At 36.8% G+C, this 18,786-nt stretch overlaps 1 protein-coding gene across 7 annotated transcripts in view; it reads right to left on the bottom strand.

Moving 5' to 3' along the window:
- Positions 1 to 18,786, bottom strand: part of LOC106051881 (chromodomain-helicase-DNA-binding protein 8-like) — a 47,979-nt gene that overhangs the window by 11,347 nt on the left and 17,846 nt on the right. For 4 of the 7 annotated variants that reach the window (XM_056036277.1, XM_056036281.1, XM_056036278.1 and 1 more), the window contains 23 exons: positions 9,529 to 11,700; positions 8,922 to 9,083; positions 8,595 to 8,826; positions 8,004 to 8,211; positions 7,604 to 7,799; positions 7,349 to 7,513; positions 6,994 to 7,173; positions 6,731 to 6,841; positions 6,221 to 6,483; positions 5,929 to 6,016; positions 5,703 to 5,805; positions 5,239 to 5,389; positions 4,915 to 5,004; positions 4,412 to 4,618; positions 3,888 to 4,093; positions 3,650 to 3,768; positions 3,491 to 3,564; positions 2,668 to 2,894; positions 2,153 to 2,363; positions 1,913 to 2,058; positions 997 to 1,793; positions 525 to 641; positions 115 to 408 (listed from right to left, as the gene is read on the bottom strand). In XM_056036277.1, coding sequence (XP_055892252.1) covers positions 115 to 408; positions 525 to 641; positions 997 to 1,793; positions 1,913 to 2,058; positions 2,153 to 2,363; positions 2,668 to 2,894; positions 3,491 to 3,564; positions 3,650 to 3,768; positions 3,888 to 4,093; positions 4,412 to 4,618; positions 4,915 to 5,004; positions 5,239 to 5,389; positions 5,703 to 5,805; positions 5,929 to 6,016; positions 6,221 to 6,483; positions 6,731 to 6,841; positions 6,994 to 7,173; positions 7,349 to 7,513; positions 7,604 to 7,799; positions 8,004 to 8,211; positions 8,595 to 8,826; positions 8,922 to 9,083; positions 9,529 to 11,700 — 6,519 coding nt within the window. Of the gene's footprint in view, positions 1 to 114; positions 409 to 524; positions 642 to 996; positions 1,794 to 1,912; positions 2,059 to 2,152; positions 2,364 to 2,667; positions 2,895 to 3,490; positions 3,565 to 3,649; positions 3,769 to 3,887; positions 4,094 to 4,411; positions 4,619 to 4,914; positions 5,005 to 5,238; positions 5,390 to 5,702; positions 5,806 to 5,928; positions 6,017 to 6,220; positions 6,484 to 6,730; positions 6,842 to 6,993; positions 7,174 to 7,348; positions 7,514 to 7,603; positions 7,800 to 8,003; positions 8,212 to 8,594; positions 8,827 to 8,921; positions 9,084 to 9,528; positions 11,701 to 14,188; positions 14,452 to 18,786 lie in introns of those variants that run through there. The other 3 variants (XM_056036282.1, XM_056036280.1, XM_056036279.1) reach the window with 3 other exon arrangements.

The raw sequence follows: 18,786 nt of genomic DNA, 5'->3' as shown, positions 1-18,786 counted from the left end.
GGCGTACACAAAGCAACTTATCAAGCCATGTTTAAAAAAAATATTTGTGGGAAGAAGGGATGAGTCCAATCCATTCAGATGAAGTGTAGGTGATGAATGCCAAGTCTGCCTTACCTCAGGTGTCAGGTTAACAAGAAACTTGCTATCCGGGGTCACCTCTGACCCAGTACCCAAGTTCACCTGATTGGTTAGCTCAGAGGTGGGCAGGCCCTCGCTTTGATCAGAGTCAGCTCCTGTGGCACTGTCAGATTTCAGGGCAGAGCTAACTGGAGTTTCACTGCGAGAGTCTGTTGCATGTGTGGGAGTGCCAGGAGGGAAAAAGCTTGCTGGTGGCCTGCGGGCGAATGGCCACTCTCCATGTTCAATGGTGTAGCAGATGTGCTCCAAGCGATGAAATATCACACGATCCTATCACAATAAAGAAAATTAAATTGTAAAAATTAAAACTCAACTAAAACCTAAGCATATTCAAGGCACAATGTAAAAAAAAAATCATGTTCAATTATATCTAACTTTGTACTCACCTTTGGCCACTCTACGGCTGGTCCAAAATATCTAGTTGGTGCTATTTCTCCTGGTTCCAAACCTTCTACTTCCATAAGGTCTTCAGCAAACATACCAGGTGGTCCACCAGTTAAAGGCTGCATGATAAAGACATTTATATTGGAAACAAGCATACAAACTTTGGTATTACAATGGAACTAAACAACTGTAGCTAAAGGAATAGATACCAATACTATAACATAGAGAGTATGAATAGAAAATGTTGCTAACATTCCAAAAACAGATGAACTGCTGAAAATGACTCGAAAGATGCTGAGTTGCAAAACATCTATTTGTTAATATTGTATACAACCCAATTTAAGACTCTCAGTCTCTCACACAAAATATACTTTTTATTTAAAATTTATATTTATTTTTAATATTTGTGCTCTCAAGCAGACTTAAGATAAGAGGGGGGGGTAAATTATATTTAAAAATAAAAAAAAGACTTACCAAAGATTCTTTATCAGAACCTTTTATTTCTCTCTCCCTTTTTAATCTCTCCTCATTGATTCTCTCTATTTCTGTTTTAATTATTTTTTCTTTTAACTTGACATAATCAGGTTTCTCTTCATCCTCATCTGAGGCCTCACTTTTGCCCTCCTCCATCTTAACAGCAACATCTTTCTTTTCCTCTTTCATTATTTTCTCCCCATCAACTATGCTCTCCTCTTTAGGCTTGATTAGTGCCATAGCTGCTTTTATCTTCACAGGCTTCTCCACCTCGTCTGCCTTTTCAGATTCATCCAGAGTGTCTTCATCAGAAGATTCTTTAACCTCACAGGAGAGGGCTGCATTTTTGTCTGTTTTCACTTTCTCTTTGTCTTCTACAAGAGCTTCTGTTTCAGCAGAAGCAGCATTCATTTCTTTCTCATTCTCTTTAACATCATTCCTTTTCACTTCCAAGTCATCGACCTCTTTTTCATTGCCATTATCCACTTTAGCTACAACTGGAGTCCTTTCCTTTTCCACACAGCTTTCATCCTCAGTTTTATCACTATCAAAATCTTTTTCTGAAGGGGTTTTATCCTTATACAAATCTTTTTTCTTTTCACTATGTTCTGAAGTATCTTTGTCATCAACATGTTCATCTGCTTCCTCTTTGAGAGACTCCTGTTTAATTGTTTTGCTATCTATTTCTGACTTGACTAAAGCCTGGCAATTTTCTTCAAACTTAATCAAGTCTTTCCTGACCTCCTGCTGGTCCAGGGGTGGAGACTTGACTAGTTGTTCAAGTTTAGGACTGTTACCTATGTAACAAATTAAAGGAAAAATATAGTGAGAACCAAAGGTGAAAAAAGAACTCAAAAAAATAAAGTTAAATAAAACCACAAAATCTGATTACAAATTCATTTAGCTAACAAGTTACCTGGAGCATCCGGTCGGTTATGACCAGGCAATGGAGCCATGGGGGAAGGATGACCTCTCAATGTTCTTAGAGAATTTTCCAAGACCAAATGAAATGAGAGTGTTTTATCCCTAAGTATATTGAAGTCAGTTTTAGCAACACCATGCCTGCATTAGGGAGAGGTTGAGAAGAATTATTTTAAAATACAATTCAGTACATTTGAAAAGAAATTACACAGAATGTGGAGATAAAAGTCACTACCTAGCAGCGCCAATCAGCAACTCCTTATCATGCTGTCCACAAATCCACCAACTAGGCATGTCATAGGAATGCTGACACAGTTTAATCCTCTCCTCTAAATGTGGATGCATTAATATATCCTGTCGAATCTTGTTAAGAAGGTCGATTCTGGCTAAACACCGACTAGCCCTCTCTTCAGTGATGGGCTCCACAAATATCATATTTGGAGGAACTAGAAACAATTTTTTAATTTGTTGTAAATTAGACCAAAAAAATAAAAATACAATTGCTAAAGTACAGCTATATAAGAAAAAAAAGCTACTTTTAACACCAAATATTTTAGATTACAAGACTATTCAAGATCACATGTTTGGCACATTTAGTCAATAAAGGTAGCATTAAACCTCATGATTATCATCAACATGCAGTTCATTCAAAGTGCTTCTTTACATTTTAGAAGATCTGTTGAACAAATGGTCAAACTGGACTACAAACATTTTAATTTTTTAATTTTAAATAAAAGTTCCAATACTTACTATCACCAGGTTTCAATTTCCCACAGACCCTCTGACACATGAAGTAAAAAGCATGGAAGTACTCTGTCAGAGATTCATCTGGCTTTCTGTCTAATCTGGCTTGTTCACGGAATCTGTCCCAACGAAACCTGCCAGCAGCTCTGCTGAACTCAACACCAAATGTTGAAACAGTCCTGTAAAAATCTGCTTCTTCCCTTCTAGTCCATCGGCTGAAATGAGCCCAAGCGCTAACATTTTGGTAGGGTAAGACCTGCCTCTTAACAGTAAGGTGAAGTTGCATTTTATCAATGATTTACAAGATATATCTATGGAATATTTTGGGTGATGTGCATTGATCAATAATTTTAAAAGATTCCTCATTATAAAATTTCTGATGAGATAAACTAATTAAGGAATAACAAGATTTGTGTCTGGAATATTGTTGGTGCATTGTGATGATCAATGATTCACATTTGTCTCTTGGACACTTGTGGTGGGGTGCATTGATAAAGTTCAATGGAGACAACTTGCCACTAGAAACACACAGGAGCAGCTAAGTTTAAGTAAACTATAAATATTTACAAAACATGTCCCTGGAACATTATGGAGGAGGTGCTGTTTAATGATTTTTTCCAGACCTACCTCTATCATACATTAGTGGTGTTTATTGATAAAAGATTTTTAATAATTTGTTCACTTTTTTGCTTAGCATATTAAACATTGTAAGGATCATTATTAATTACAATGCAACTTAAAGACGTCTAAATTATTTGTTTTTGAAAATGTAAAAATCACCTAACATTTAAGAGGAAAAAGAAGTATTGATGCTACCAGTGAGACTTACTTATGTTGTAATTCTTTTCTTTTAAACTCTCGCTCCTTCAAATTAAAATCTGTTCTTTCTCTTCTTTCCATTCTCTGAGAAAGTAAAAAAATTTTTTTTTATTAAAATCACATTTTAAAATATGCTAGTTTCTAAAGCTAGTTTCTTCCAAGTACTAACCCTTTGTAATTGTTCATGTTTCAGCATCCGCTTCTTGTGGTGCCTTTGGTAATTTGTGATACATTTTCTTAAACGCACATTTAGACTGGAAGCATCTGGGAACAGAAGCTTATCCCCTTCTGGAATAATAAGTAAGATAAATAAACTGTCATCATTCTTCTAATAAACTCAAGACTTTGAAAACAGTTGTCTTTGTAATGTGTTACCCTTATATATATAAACTGACCCTATTTCCTACCTTCTACTGTGTTAGAGCCAGCCTGGGTACTTGGAGTTTCTGTGGAAGCTTCAAGAACTTTTTCAGGTTTATTCTCAGGTGAGTTCTTGTCTTTGTCGGAGGATTTATTATCACAGGTAGCTTTGTTGTCATTGGCTGAGCTTTGAGAATTTTCCTCATCATCCAGTTCATCTTTTGCCATTTCATCTTCCTTCTCATCATCATCTCTAAAGAAACATTTGTAAACTATATTAAGTAGTGAATTAAGAGATTTATTATTTACATTAAAAAAAAAAAATTAGATTTCTAATGAACTTTTTTTTTCCTTTTTACAACAGTCTACATAGAGCAGATCATAGTGTTCACCTATTTCTATTGGTGATACATTATAAGCATAAAAAGTACACAAGTCTTAGCTAGTCTCCACTAATATTGGATTTACAAACAAAATCAAACCTAAGATCAACTAGAACAAACTAGATGAAGTAACATGGTCTAGGACAAATCTTTTTAAAACAGATTTAGAATCCGGGAAAGAAACTAACTTGTCATCTTCTTGCTCAGCCAACAATGCTGCACCATCAGGCGGCCCACATTTGGACAGGAAACATAAAGCACCATCAGAGCGTATACAGTTATACTTTTCATAGCCATACTTGAAGACTCCAATAATCAAAGACTTATCAGCTTCTTCATCCCACCAAGGAACTGGCACCTCTCCTTCAAGGATGGGCTGTGGAATGTTGATCTCCCTACATCGGTTAATTAAAAAAAAACACAAGACAATGTAAAATCCACCGAATGTGAATGAGCATATTTCTCATTTTAAAGAAGAAAATGGGATAGGGAAGGTATTCCCTGCTCATACTGCATAAATAAATGTATTAGTTGACTAACCAAATTCAATGTAACAAGCAAGACTAATTCTTAAACTCATTAACTTAGATATGATTTACACATGCACAACTGACCTTCATCTGAAAATAAGGGCAACACTTACCTTAAAATATACATCGTCAAAAAGAAAAATTGTTCAGAAATTACTTACGTGTGCGGAACATTCTGAAAAACTTTTTCAGCTTCTTCACCGATTAATTCTTGCTTTATGTAATACAGAAGTCTCACCCTCAATAATACCCTGCAGAAATATGGAAATAAATATGATGCTTAACTTTCCCATTGAAAAATTATGAACTTATTGACAGATTTTTAAAAGCTGATAAAATGGAGTTCTCTTTAAGGATTAAAATGGAGAATAATCATAGGACAATGTCATATACATTTATAAAAATGTCAGGCTATAGACTTTAAAAAATGAATATGTAGCACTAAATTTATTTATATCATGGTGCAAAACCAAGTAACTTCTTACTTGTTGGAATGCCTATGCAAATGTCTTTTGTAGCCATTGTCTAAAACCATCTCAGGATCAAAGTCCAATGGTCTTTCTTGATCCTCTATAAAACTTATATTATCCTTTCGTTTCTTTCCTTTACGTCCACGGGGAACAGGCGCAGACAGACCTAGACATTAAACAAATCATTGAAGAAAAAAAAATTTCCAGCAGAAATATTTATGTATCTACACAGTCATTAATTAATATCCTCAGTAAAGCTTACTTTCAACTCATAGGAATGTCTCCAAGACAAGCACATCTCATCTATGAGACTCCCTTGGTATTAGCATGGCAAATCATCACAGGATAATTTAACATTTAAAATGACATCTCTTGGAATTGTTTATACACAATTAGTCAGACAAAACTATTCTATAAAGTAAAATACAACTTTGACTAAGATGCCTGTACCAAATACAACAAAAGAAATAAATCTGTACCTGAATGGTTTTTTAGCTCCCCTTCTTTTTCTTTGGAGATCAAGTCCCAAATAAAGTTTTTGATTTTTTCATCTCCTTTGTAAAATTTGAGGGAATGGGCCAGCTGAAAAAGGATGAATGGTACACTTCAATCAAACAACAATTAACATAAAAACACTCCAATCATCTCTAATTAAAAATAAATATTGTAAAACACAATGATGACAAGGTATAAAAAAAATCTTACTATTGCTCTAGCAATCATAATCACATCATCTTCTGTTAACTTTCTCTTGAAGTGAGCATGTTTGATTAGGTCTGACCATCTGCCCCATCTACTCAGAGAAAACAAAAAAAATGAGACTAATAAATTAAGCTAATTAAATTATAATTATGCTTGCTTAATATTTAAAAAATATTTATTTTCTATATAGCAATTTCTATAAAAGTGGGGCAAATCTTTCAAAAATTTTTGTTGAAAAAAAAAAAAGATGCAAAAATTAGGAATGAATCAAATAAAACTGCATAAATCAACTCACCCATAAACCAGCAATAATTTCTCCACTTTGAAGCACTCAGATCTGTCATATTTTTCTCCAGCTGTCTCATTGGCATAATCTAAATCCTCATCCTGGTTTCTCCTTTGACTGCGTGTTTTACGCATCTTTTTGAAAGATCTGTTTCCTTTATCATCTTCACTGCCAGAAGAAGAGTCCAAGTCACTGATTTCAAGGGCTCCTTCATCATTTCCATAACGATTGGTCTGTCTACGTTGGCGTGGTTCCGCAATAATTAATTCACTCTTTAAAAAAAATGCATACATTGTTTTTAGATAGTGTACTTATTAATTGTGTAAACATAAAAATTAAAAGAGGTTAACTGTTAAAGAGAATCTATTCTCTAGCAAAAAAAAAATTTAAAAAAAAAACAAAAAACTTTTATTTTTGTTAAAACATAACAGGACTGCCCCTCTTACTGACCAAGTTCATTTGGTATTTATATTTCTGAAAGTCTTGGGCTTGAATATATATCAGGAAAATTATACTGACCTTTTTATTATGCAACTCTGTGTCTATGTCTGCTTTCTTGGCCCACTTCTGCCAAAAGTTTGGATCATTGATATCAATGTCTGTTCTATTTTCTGACATTGTAAAGCTGGCCTGAAAACCAAGACAAAAAATAGTAGATCTTAAATCATAATAATACCCTAAAAGACAACAAGCCTCAATGGCAAGAACATAAATTCCCCAAAACTACTGTGGGAAAAAAAAATTTTTTTTTCAAACCTTTAAAAAAAAATGCATTTTCAAACCTTAGCAAAAGTAGATCCCTTGCCCTCAGATTCAATCTGAATAACTTTTGTTCTCCTCTGTAAGATTTGATCAATGTCCTCTTCACAGAAAGTATCCCCAGTGTTGTCATCTTCCATCAATGCTCCATATGCTCCTTTCTTCAAAAGGTCTTCTATTTCTTTCTTTGTTAGCTGAGTTGACTAAATAGAACAGGGGGAAAACAATTAGCTCAAGTATCTAGGTGTAGCAATACTACTATTCACAAAGCCCAGTAATGCATAATTTGTTTGAAAATAATGTTTTATTAATGTCAAAAAAATAATTTCATAATTGCCTATTTATCTGACAAACACATATGCTAATAATGAAACTTACAGTATTGACATTCTTCTCTCCTCCCATAGACTGCAACACAGCCTTATCAAGTCCTAGCTTGAGAGATGCCTTGTCAAACATTTCTCTCTCATAGGAATTCCTAGTAATCAAGCGATACACTTTGACTGCTTTACTCTGACCTATTCTGTGACAGCGTGCTTGGGCCTTAAGGAGACAACAACAAATAGAAGTGAGGATAAAGTGAAACAAATGCTTCAAGTAAAACTCAGGTATCTCATGTTACTTGACACTTACCTGCAAATCATTCTGAGGGTTCCAGTCAGAATCATAAATAACAACTGTGTCAGCCGCAGTCAGATTTATTCCAAGACCACCAGCTCGAGTACACAGCAAGAAAGCAAAACGATCAGAGTCTGGCTTTGAGAAACGATCAATGGCTTCCTGCCGGACTGTACCACGAATTCTTCCATCCAGACGTTCATATAAATATCTAAGTTAATAGAAACAATAATTACAAGTCCATAAAATAAAAAGCACATCACTTATGATTCAGCACCCCATCTAAAGATCAACCAGCCCATCACTAATGATTCAGCATCCCATCTAAAGATCAACCAGCCCATCACTCATGATTCAGCATCCCATCTAAAGATCAACCCGCATATTTCTCATGGTGAAACGTCTCCATACTTACTTTTTCTGCATTAAATAGTCTTCAATAATGTCTAGCACTCTTATCATCTGTGAGAAAATCAACACTTTGTGGCCAGAACTCTTCAGCCTGGGTAGCAACTTGTCCATCAGCACCATTTTACCACTGGACTGGATCATAGCATTTAACATCAGGTCTGGGTCATCAGACTTCTTTTCCCTGGCTTCATCCAGAATCTTATCTTCAGCACCTACATAAATGCAAATATAAAGGCTCTTTTACAAAAAAAATAAGCAAAGTATGTTGCAAAATCTCAAAAAAAACAAAAAAAAACTTATAGAATTTTAAGTAACTAATTAATGAAGATTTTTTTAAAGTTAAATATAGACTGGATAGGAATTAGGTAGATATGTTGAGACACTTTCATCACATGGTCCAAGACTATTTAAAATAAAAGATGAATGCCATTAGTCACGGTATGACCATATCATTTATGAACAATTAACTAACTATTGATGGTAAATTTTAAAAGTAAAATATTTATTAAACATGGTATGGGCAAACAATTTAAATACTAATTGTACACAATTTATAGACTAATACACAAAGTAAATTCAATGTAATCAATCCTACCATTAATTAAATATGGATGATTGCAACATTTCCTCAGCTCCATCATTGTATTCATCAAGCTAGGAACACTGGAGGCGCCCTTGGCTAAGAACTGAAAATTACGTTCCAAAATTGCACGGTAGTATTTCTTCTGGATATTTGTTAGCTCCACTTCTATGATAGTCTCTTCTTTGGGTGCCAAGTTCTTCTCCACATCCTCTTTCAGACGTCTCAACATCATAGGTTTCAAGATCTACAGTGTAGCAAAACAAAAGTTGTTGAATTATAGATGGATACAAATTTAATTAAGACAAGGATAAATTTAAAAAAAACAAAAAAACAATTCACCTCTTTAAGAGAGTCAACTTGTTCCTCTGTCTTTAGATCTCCAAACTCTTTCACAAAACTCTCAGAACTGTTAAATTTATTTGGACTTAAGAAATTCAGAAGACTGTACAACTCCTCTGTGTTATTCTGGAGTGGTGTTCCAGTTAATAATACTCTGTGCTCCTGAAAACATTTTTTTTTAAATACAAATGATTTCTCAGTCATTCTACAATATAAAAATATTAACTGCAAGATATAGTATAGCTTTGTGATTGCTCAAGTGTTAGGAAGTTTCTGTGCAAGCTGTCAATAAATTAGCAGTCAAAGAAATAGTTTACTTAAATCTCAAATGTCAAAGTGAACTGAAATATTAATAGATTCAATAAATAAGGTATGTTTGTTAACCAACATTTTTAAAAGGTGAATAAGTATTTAGGTCAAATTAATGAAAATCACCCAAATAAAAAAAACTAAAAGTTCCAACCTACAAAACTGTTCACCAATGGTGAGTAAATTTATAAAATTAGTTGTATTTTTAACAAAATATTTAATAAATATTTAATAATAACACAGAAAGAAAATATAATAAGCCACGTCTTAGTCAATTTAATGATTTATAAAAACTTACCAGGTCAAACAGTCTCAGGCCTTCTAGAAGTCTACAGTTCTTGTTTTTGAGCCTGTGAGCCTCATCAATGACAGCACACCGCCACTCAATGTCAGCCAATAGGTCAAAGTCTGTCAGTATAATCTCAAATGTTGTGATCAAGGCTTCAAACTTGTAAATGTCTGGTATTCGCTGGCCATTCTCATCTTTGTAAAACAGTTCATATTCCTTAATCATGTTTCTGCTAATGGAGGTGCCATGGAATACCACAACATTCATATCTGTCCAAGTCTCAAACTCACGCTGCCAATTACCCACGGTAGACAAGGGAACAATGACCAGAAATGGGCCTTTGATGCCATACTTATATATCTCATTAAGGAATGTAATACTCTGAATAGTCTTTCCTAGCCCCATCTCATCAGCGAGAATACAGTTCTGACCATTGTAGTAGCAAAAGGTCAACCAGTTGACTCCTTCCAGCTGGTACTCTCTAAGTGTGTTCTCATTTTTGTACTCTGGTGTCGTTTCCAACTTGCGCCACTGACCAGGTCTCGGCCTCGCAAAAACTTTTCGCTGGTCCTCAGGAGGTGGCTCTCTGAATTTCAAGAACATGTCAACCTTGGTTGGATCAACATCCTGAGAGAGCTCCCAAGTGGCCTCCTCATATGCGAGCGCCCTCCATTTCACCAGGTAGTGTTTGATTTCCTCATTAGTTTCTGGATCTTTAGAGACCATCATGTCCAGCACTCTGTCCACCTCAACATAGTCAGGGTTGAACAGCTCTTCATCATCCTCCTCAAAGTAGCTTTGAGCTTTCTTCATTCTGTACCTCTTAATTTTGGACAATACTCGTTTATCACCACGCTCTAACTCTTCAAGAGTCCTCCATTCACAGTGCAGGTAAGAATAATTTTTATACTTGACATAAAACTCTTCCACACCAGTCTCTTGTTTCTTCACAGAATTCTCACTCTCTTTGTTCTCTTCACCTTCCTTCTTTGGCTCTTCACTAGCAGATTTCTCTGCATCACTGTCTGCCCTTCTTATGCGCTCACCAAGCACTTTGTCTACTATCAAAGTATCCTCTTCTGTATTCTTTTTCATTGTCACTGGTGCATCACCAAGTGCATCATCATCATTCTTATCATCATCTGATAAGTTCAAGTCTATATCATCAATATATTTAGTGCGTTTTGTGTTCCTGGAAGAACGCCTTTTCTCAGTGTTAGAATCCATATCTAAACTTGTCTCCCCTTCACCCAAGTTTAATTCAACATCTGAGCCTGAATTATTCCTTTTTCTTTTCTTGCTCCGCAGAAGAAGTGTTGCTGGGGGCTTTTTCTTCTTTGGTGTTTTCAGTTTTAATGTTTTGGGAGCTCTGGGCTTCTTGGTTTTAACAGTTTTTGGCTTTTCTATCAAACCATCAGGAGGTTCATCAAGGATAGTCATGCAGGCCTGATCAGTGACAGACACAGCAGACACATTGGTGACATCTATGGAAGTATCAGGGCCTGCAATGGAGGAGGTGTCACTGGTTACAATTGTTGAGTCACCCTCTGTTACAGACACATCAGTAATAATATCTTCTTTTGCTTTCTTCTTTCGGACACGAGGCGTCCTTGGCTTAGGCTCTTTAGGTGGTTTGGGCTCTTTGGGAACCCTGGGTTTTTTAGGTCTTGGCTCTCTTGGGGGCTTAGGCTCTTTAGGTGGTTTGGGCTCTTTGGGAAGTTTAGGTTCCTTAGGCTCCCTGGGTTTGCGTTCTTTTTTCGTTTTTGAGAGCGTCTCTGTTTCTCCTTCTATGCCTGGCTCAGAAGGCTTCTCTGCCTTTGGTTTCCTGATTCTTTTACGCTTTGGCTTTTCGCCCTGACCCTCCTGTGCCTCAGCTATCTCTGTGATAGTGGTGGGCATGGAGTCTGAGGAAACTATTACATGTCCTCCTGACATTTGTGATCTTGCAATGTCCATGATAATTTTGTTCCCATTGTCCTGGTCTTGTGTGGATGATAACTCCTGGTCAGTCAGCTGATCCAGTAAAGGAATATGGAACTCTTCCGGACTCATCTGAAGGCTATCTGGGAAGGAGGGTCCAGAGTCCACAGTCAAGGAGTCAGCAGGCTGGATGCTCACCAACGAAGCCTTGGAGATGGGCTTTTGCTGGCTTGAGTCCATCTGGCTCGTTGAACTCGGGCTCTGTTCAAAATATAAACAAACATTAGAACTATTACATGGCTTAATTTCTTTCTTAATTTTGACAATAGCTTTAAAAAAAAAAGCCTGTATTACAAGTATTTTAATTATTAATTTTTACCAAGTGTCATTGTTATTGCACGTTAACTTTGAATAACTTTGAATATGCAGACAAAATATGCAGACAAAATATGCTTTGATGTAAATTAGCTGAATGCGTAGGGAGTGTGTGTTTAAAAAAAAATGTTGAAATAGTATCAAGTAAAAACTAAGCTTGAACTAAACTTATCTAAGTACTTTAGACATAAACATGCTCTGCAAAAGAGCAGCTATGTGTCACCTTTTGTCCCAGATAACAACAATGTAATTTAGATATGTCTCAATTTTCAAACTAAACAAATTGCAGATAATGGAGGGACATGTAACAATAAGTGACACACTACTATCAAGTGCATTCCTGTACTTAGGGAAGACAATTCAGTGTGTGCATTTAATATAAATATAGCACTTTTTTTTTGTTCATTTAGTGTGATAATGTAAATTAATGAAGTCAAGTTAGCATTGAGATGCTAGCTCAGTTATCAGTTCAAAGATGGCTAAGGAAGAGGGTGTATGGCCAGAAAAACTAATGATTTGGTCTTTCCTCCTATAAAATGGCATTGAAGGATTTTCTTTCTTTTAGCAGCAATTGGATCTTGTACAATAAGACTTCAGTGATATAAAGATTTTGTGCACAATAAATATGCTGGGCTTAGATATCTATAGATATATATAAAATAAACAAAAAAAAAAACCTGATAAATACAAATTAGCAGCCTTTAAAATGTTTTGTTATTGATGGGTTTGTGTGACAGATTTTTGTTCTGAGTTCAAAGATTTACAAAGCACAACTTTTAGACACAAGTCAATAGAGTTGTAGAAGTAGACAAGGTGCATCAATTACTAAGTATACAGGATGTTTTTCATTAGACCATTTACTTAAAAAGAGTGTTAAAAAAAACACCACTTTTGTCTGTCAAGATGTCACTAAATTGAGAATAAGGCTCTACATTGTTAGCCACTAAACTGTTCTAGTGAAGTTTTCTGGGAGGAATTGTATAGAACTAACCTAAAAGTTGTTAAAAAGACATGCAAACACAGCCAACTGTATGAACAAAAAACCATCTTCCAAACATTTTTTAAACAAGTTATCCAGACTCAGCTGCCCCTCTCCAACATCTTCAATAACTCCAGTAAGTGTATTTGAGACAAGCAGTAAAATAGAACATGTGAAACTATTGAGTTTCCAACTACTGCATGCATTGACATTTGGAGAGAAAAATCTACAACTGATTTGAAGGAATAATACATCTATTTGTCTGGGGACTGGGCAGGTCACATGGCAGGTGGGATCAGTAAAGTTGGTTGTGTGTCAGTGTGTGCCCTTAACTGACACTTACTGCATGGATGAACGTGTGTGTGTGTTGTGTGCAACTATAGTCAAAGACCATCTCAAGTACCTACACCCCCATGATACACATTACAAGTAGCTGTAACACTGTGTGCTTACAATACTGATATGTGTGGCCTACCCAGGTCATGTGTACCGTTGGAAAACAAAGCCACCTTCCATATAGTTTTTCATCAGATATTTAGTCCTATAAACAAAGCTACATTCTCTCTAGTTTTTCAATTTCATTGGTTTATCTCGCTCCCCCCCCCCCCCCCCCGTTCTATTTCAACACAGGATTTAAAAAACAACAAAAACGGAGTGCGACCTTCCCGAGCACAGCACAGTACTATTAGGGCACAGCACAGTACTATTAGAGCACAGGAACACAAGCTTGACCAGTCGGACCTGAGACACACGGCAAGCTCAGTGCGCGGGGCCCATCGACCTAGTGGACAGGAGTTTCCAATAGCTGACAACCATCCAGTCACTATGACATAGATCTACTAGCTCTTCAATGGGACGGACGGAACAGAGAGGGGTACGGGTCTAGAATGTAATGGCTCGTCGACTTTAAATCCTTTTTTACACAACTTGATCGCGTGTCATTTGAGATGTGCATTGTACTCACATAGATAGTGTACTGATCAGTCTAAATGCGCTTAGCAAACGATGGTAGTCAGAACTATAGCGATCCTTTAAAACACAGCAACCATAAATTGACGTTTAATAACGGGGAAAAACCACAAATACAACACCGTATCATAAGAAGTAAAAGTAGAAAGAGTCTCGAAACAGAGTAGAAGCTGGACTTTGTGTTGACACTGACACAAACGCACACTTTTATAATTTAAGACTGGAGCTACATCAAAAGTGAAGAGTTGATTAGCTATAACGCTATCACTTGGTATTGCCATGTTTTGAAGATTCTATTATTAAGTTATCCCTTCCTTTCCTTCAAGTCCAGCAGGAGGTTTGGGCTAAGAACTACACCCGTTTCTAAATTCTAATGGAACCTCTGCGAGGTATTTAGAAACAAGTACGAGCTGATCGTTTACTTACCTTGTAGAAATAGATGGCTTCAATCATTTTGTCCGCAAACTAGATCTATTACTTTTGAACATAACCTCAACTATCATCCAGGAATGACTAAACAGACACGAGTTAATCCATTTCGTTTGTTAATCCATTTCGTTTGTTAATCCAGTCCAGCTCATTTAAACAGATGTACACAGAGCCCCTCGCTACATAAACTACTTTTGAGGCCCAGAAACAACAAAGAAACGTCTTTGTATCTGGACCACCTTGTATTAATGCACACCAAAACAAAACCGTGGGGGGACGCGGGGTACAGGGCTTGGTCCGGATCTAATTGACTAGTCTGTATATTCGTAACATAATACACGCACGCCTAGAAAGAGAAAAAAAAAGAAGGACGAGAGATGTGATCGATCAACTGGCTCTAACAGCAGACTATATGTATTCTCTTGAGTTGATTGTATTGACTAGTACACAACACACAGATGGCGTAATAATGACACCATCTCTCCAAGCAGCCCCTTATGAATTTCATTCAATACCACCCTTTCCTCCCCCAATAAGCAAGCCAAAAAAAAAAACAAACGTTGAGTACAAAGATTTACTCTACAAAGTCTGGTAGTATAAAATGTAGACAAATTATTGCGACGTTTTGACTAGTCCTCGTACTGTCCTACTTCCGGAGTTACTACCATCCCAGAAACTATTTTATAGCAAGCACGTCTTGCCTGGCATTAAAAACAAAATAGTCATACGGTTAGCAGAACCCCCATCCCCCCCACTTTTTTTTTCTCTTCAGCGCGCGAACACAGTTTATACACCTAAGTATCTTGGTGTAGGTAGGTACACACACTTGAGCCTGTATCAGAAGAGATTATCAAGATCTAACAACTACACACCTAGACCAGCAAGTTCTAACGCACGACACTAGACATTGCAGACAAAGACATTTTTCTTTCAAATAGCCAAAATGGCAAGAGTTAAATACAATCCAGTGATGGCCTAAATCTTGTACTCCCTCTAGTTTTTTAACCCTCACCCCCCACCCTTTTTGTCCCTCTCCCATCCCAAAAAAAAAACTTGAGTCTCCCACAAACGAAGTAATTACAGGCTTGTAAACCTCTGCAGGCAGGTAGATATACAATTAAAAAATAAAAAAGGTTGGGGGGGGGGGTTTGCACAATACCTTGATGTGTAGCCATGGATACAGCTATTATAAACAATGATGCAGATGCTAGTTACTAAGCATACGCATGCAATACGCAATACTTCTAGCGGCAGAGAATTGAACGTGTCCCCACCATGCCTTCAATACGCAATACTTCTAGCGGCAGAGAATTGAACGTGTCCCCACCATGCCTTCAATACGCAATACTTCTAGCGGCAGAGAATTGAACGTGTCCCCACCATGCCTTCAATACGCAATACTTCTAGCGGCAGAGAATTGAACGTGTCCCCACCATGCCTTCAATAGGTTTCTCCCCATTGTGGTCAAGATCTATTACACTGACTTGGCCAGTTACTGATAAGGATGACGTTAAGACCAGATGCACACACTATACATCAGATGTCTGAAGATGAACATTTAACAAGAAAAATGTATCAAATAAAAAACAAACAAACTGTAACTGTATCAATTCGTTTAGATCAGTCATGTCATTAAATTTGTAATAGATCTATGAATAATAAACGTGTGCCATTAGAACTATTTTTACCAATGGTTTTTCCATTAGCGCAATTGCATGCTTTATCTTTCTCAATGCGCTATGATCCTATCATTTTTGTCTGAACAGTTTGGGGAGGGGGGGGAGATATCTGGGTCAATGTTACCGTCCTCTCTTTTTGAATGCATTGTATACACCTTGAATTCGAACTGGGGGCTCAAACCTCCTCAAGCCACACACTAACTACTATACCAGCCAAGTGCTTATAAAACTCGAAATATAAATGGGACTTTATTCAATAACCTTAAATCACCACATCTATGAAATACAATTCCTTTACCTTGTTTGATAATAAAACAAAATAATTACCAATAGTGAACAAATTGGTTCATTTTTGTCATTGATTCGTGTTTTGTCATGTATATGACATAATTGTGCAAAGTTTCAGCTTGATCCGAGATGAAGTGTGGGATAAATAACATTTTACCAGACCGACAGACAAGAGTGAATTGATATAAGCTTGGTAAAAATCAAATAAACTGGATCTAGAAATATAATTTGGTGCTCAGTCTCAAACTCAATATAAGCTCCCATTTTTAGTGTTCATTATTCATTTTAGTGTCTAAATGGTGCAATTAGAACTGTTAAGCGAGTGTGTCCCGTCAGTTGAACTATTATTAGACTAATAATTCCTAAATTCTAAAAATCGGTATTATTTTAGGCCTACGTAATAGCGAGCACTGAGTTTTGAGTTAAGAAGGGAACTTAAACCATACCTTTAAAAACAGATACGTTATATGTCAACAAAGTTTGTTACACAAAACATTTGGAAGGCTTTGTAAAACAAAACAAAACGCTAGTGTGTGTGTCTGTGTGTGCTTTTCAGAAGCTGCTATATTGTAACAATAAATGAGTAGACTTGTGTGTTAGGTGAGAATTACTGTACACGTACACCCTCAAGTTTCCCCGCCAGTTTAAATATGAACCAGAAATGTACATGCTATTACAGTATTACACAAAATCAAAGCTTTAACCAGATCAAAGTTATCTAATAGCTACTTGTTTTATATGTAAACTAGGTGTATATAGATCTATTGTTCAGTGATGAAATGTGTTCCCATGTGGACCTCGTCACAAACCTAGCTAGTCTAAAATATGAGAGAGAAGAAAGACCACGACTTAAGTTTATTCCTACAAACTAATGACAGAAAAAAAAAGGAACTCAAGCACCAGAGCAAAGAAGGCAACATGTAATATGGTAGACAAGAAAAAGGAACTCAAGCACCAGAGCAAAGAAGGCAACATGTAATATGGTAGACAAGAAAAAGGAACTCAAGCACCAGAGCAAAGAAGGCAACAAGTAATATGGTAGACAAGAAAAAGGAACTCAAGCACCAGAGCAAAGAAGGCAACATGTAATATGGTAGACAAGAAAAAGGAACTCAAGCACCAGAGCAAAGAAGGCAACATGTAATATGGTAGACAAGAAAAAGGAACTCAAGCACCAGAGCAAAGAAGGCAACATGTAATATGGTAGACAAGAAAAAGGAACTCAAGCACCAGAGCAAAGAAGGCAACATGTAATATGGTAGACAAGAAAAAGGAACTCAAGCACCAGAGCAAAGAAGGCAACATGTAATATGGTAGACAAGACAAAGGAAATACGGCGATGAGTAGGGCGAAGGGAGCAATGAATGAACTGACTTAGAGGATACTACCACACAGACCAGCGCCCTCCTTATGCACACACACATACAAGCACGCTTGCTCAGGGCCACCTACCGGTGGTTGTTTCCTTGTGACCTTGACATCCTTACACTACAAAAAAGGGGAATACCTTTTTTTTTAACAAGGTCGGCAATGAAATGTTCAGATACGGGTGTTCCGAAGTGATGCCACTGAAGTCTACTTCCTTCACGAATAATATATTCACTTTGTAGTATCAGAGAAATAGGTCTAGATAACTATATCTAACACTGATGAGTTTGCACTGATTGTCTTTTGACAGGTCGACCTTAGATGGGTTTCCAGGATTGTACAAGATGCCCAAACTACGGCCAGAGGGCCAGATCTGGCCCCACAAGAAGTTTTACCCCAAGCGGCCAAAGATCGGCTCTACATAACTCGATTTCTTTTATTTTTTGTTTGACGTGTTGGAAACAAATAGTCTTCAGGCCAATATAGGTTGGGCACCACTGCTATGAATAGAAGATCTGAACCAAAATAGTTCAGCGTATCCTATGACTGCACTTCGTCCCAGCATACCACTGACAAATGTGATCTCCTCCTTCCATGCACATACACACGGACTGGGATCAAACTTCAGGATCATTATTTTGGGCAGTTAAAAGCGCAAACACGAACATTTCTATTAATGTAAAGGAGAGGGCCATGTATATCGGCGTTCCACCCTCTCCGGGCCAAAACAAAAACAAAAATAAAGCGAATTGCAAATTAGTTCAGGAACATCTTGCATTGCGCGCATTTGTGCTTCCCTTGTTTCGACTTGGTTCCAACGCTAAAGTTGTGTACAATAACTCTATAGATAGTTACTATGGATCGATAGTGTTAGCATCACATAACCTACTAGCATTAACTTCAGGAGCTGAAGAGCTCAAACTAATAACTAGGTCAACATTAATTATACACACTTTTTTCCTTCTCAAGTAAGTATTATAACTACCTACCACAATAGCTGCTAAGATACTTAAAAGGTTAATTGGAAAACTTTCTACAAGTATACATACTGTTTGACTTTAAGTGTACAGCTGTGACATTTACCTAGCAAGACTCATTTTAACAGCAAGGAGACTAAGACACAAAAAGGCCATCAGCCAATACAATATTTTTTACTTAAGACTATTCCTCTCTATCATTCAGGCCGTTAAAAATGACGAAACTAAGTCCCACAGCAGCCCTGATGGATTATCAACACTTCACTGTTTACAGCCTGCTGAG

Source organism: Biomphalaria glabrata, chromosome 7 (assembly GCF_947242115.1).
Source record: "Biomphalaria glabrata chromosome 7, xgBioGlab47.1, whole genome shotgun sequence".
Lineage (NCBI taxonomy): Eukaryota > Metazoa > Mollusca > Gastropoda > Planorbidae > Biomphalaria > Biomphalaria glabrata.
Note: the sequence above shows the minus strand (reverse complement) of the source record. Positions and strands in the feature narration are given on the sequence as shown.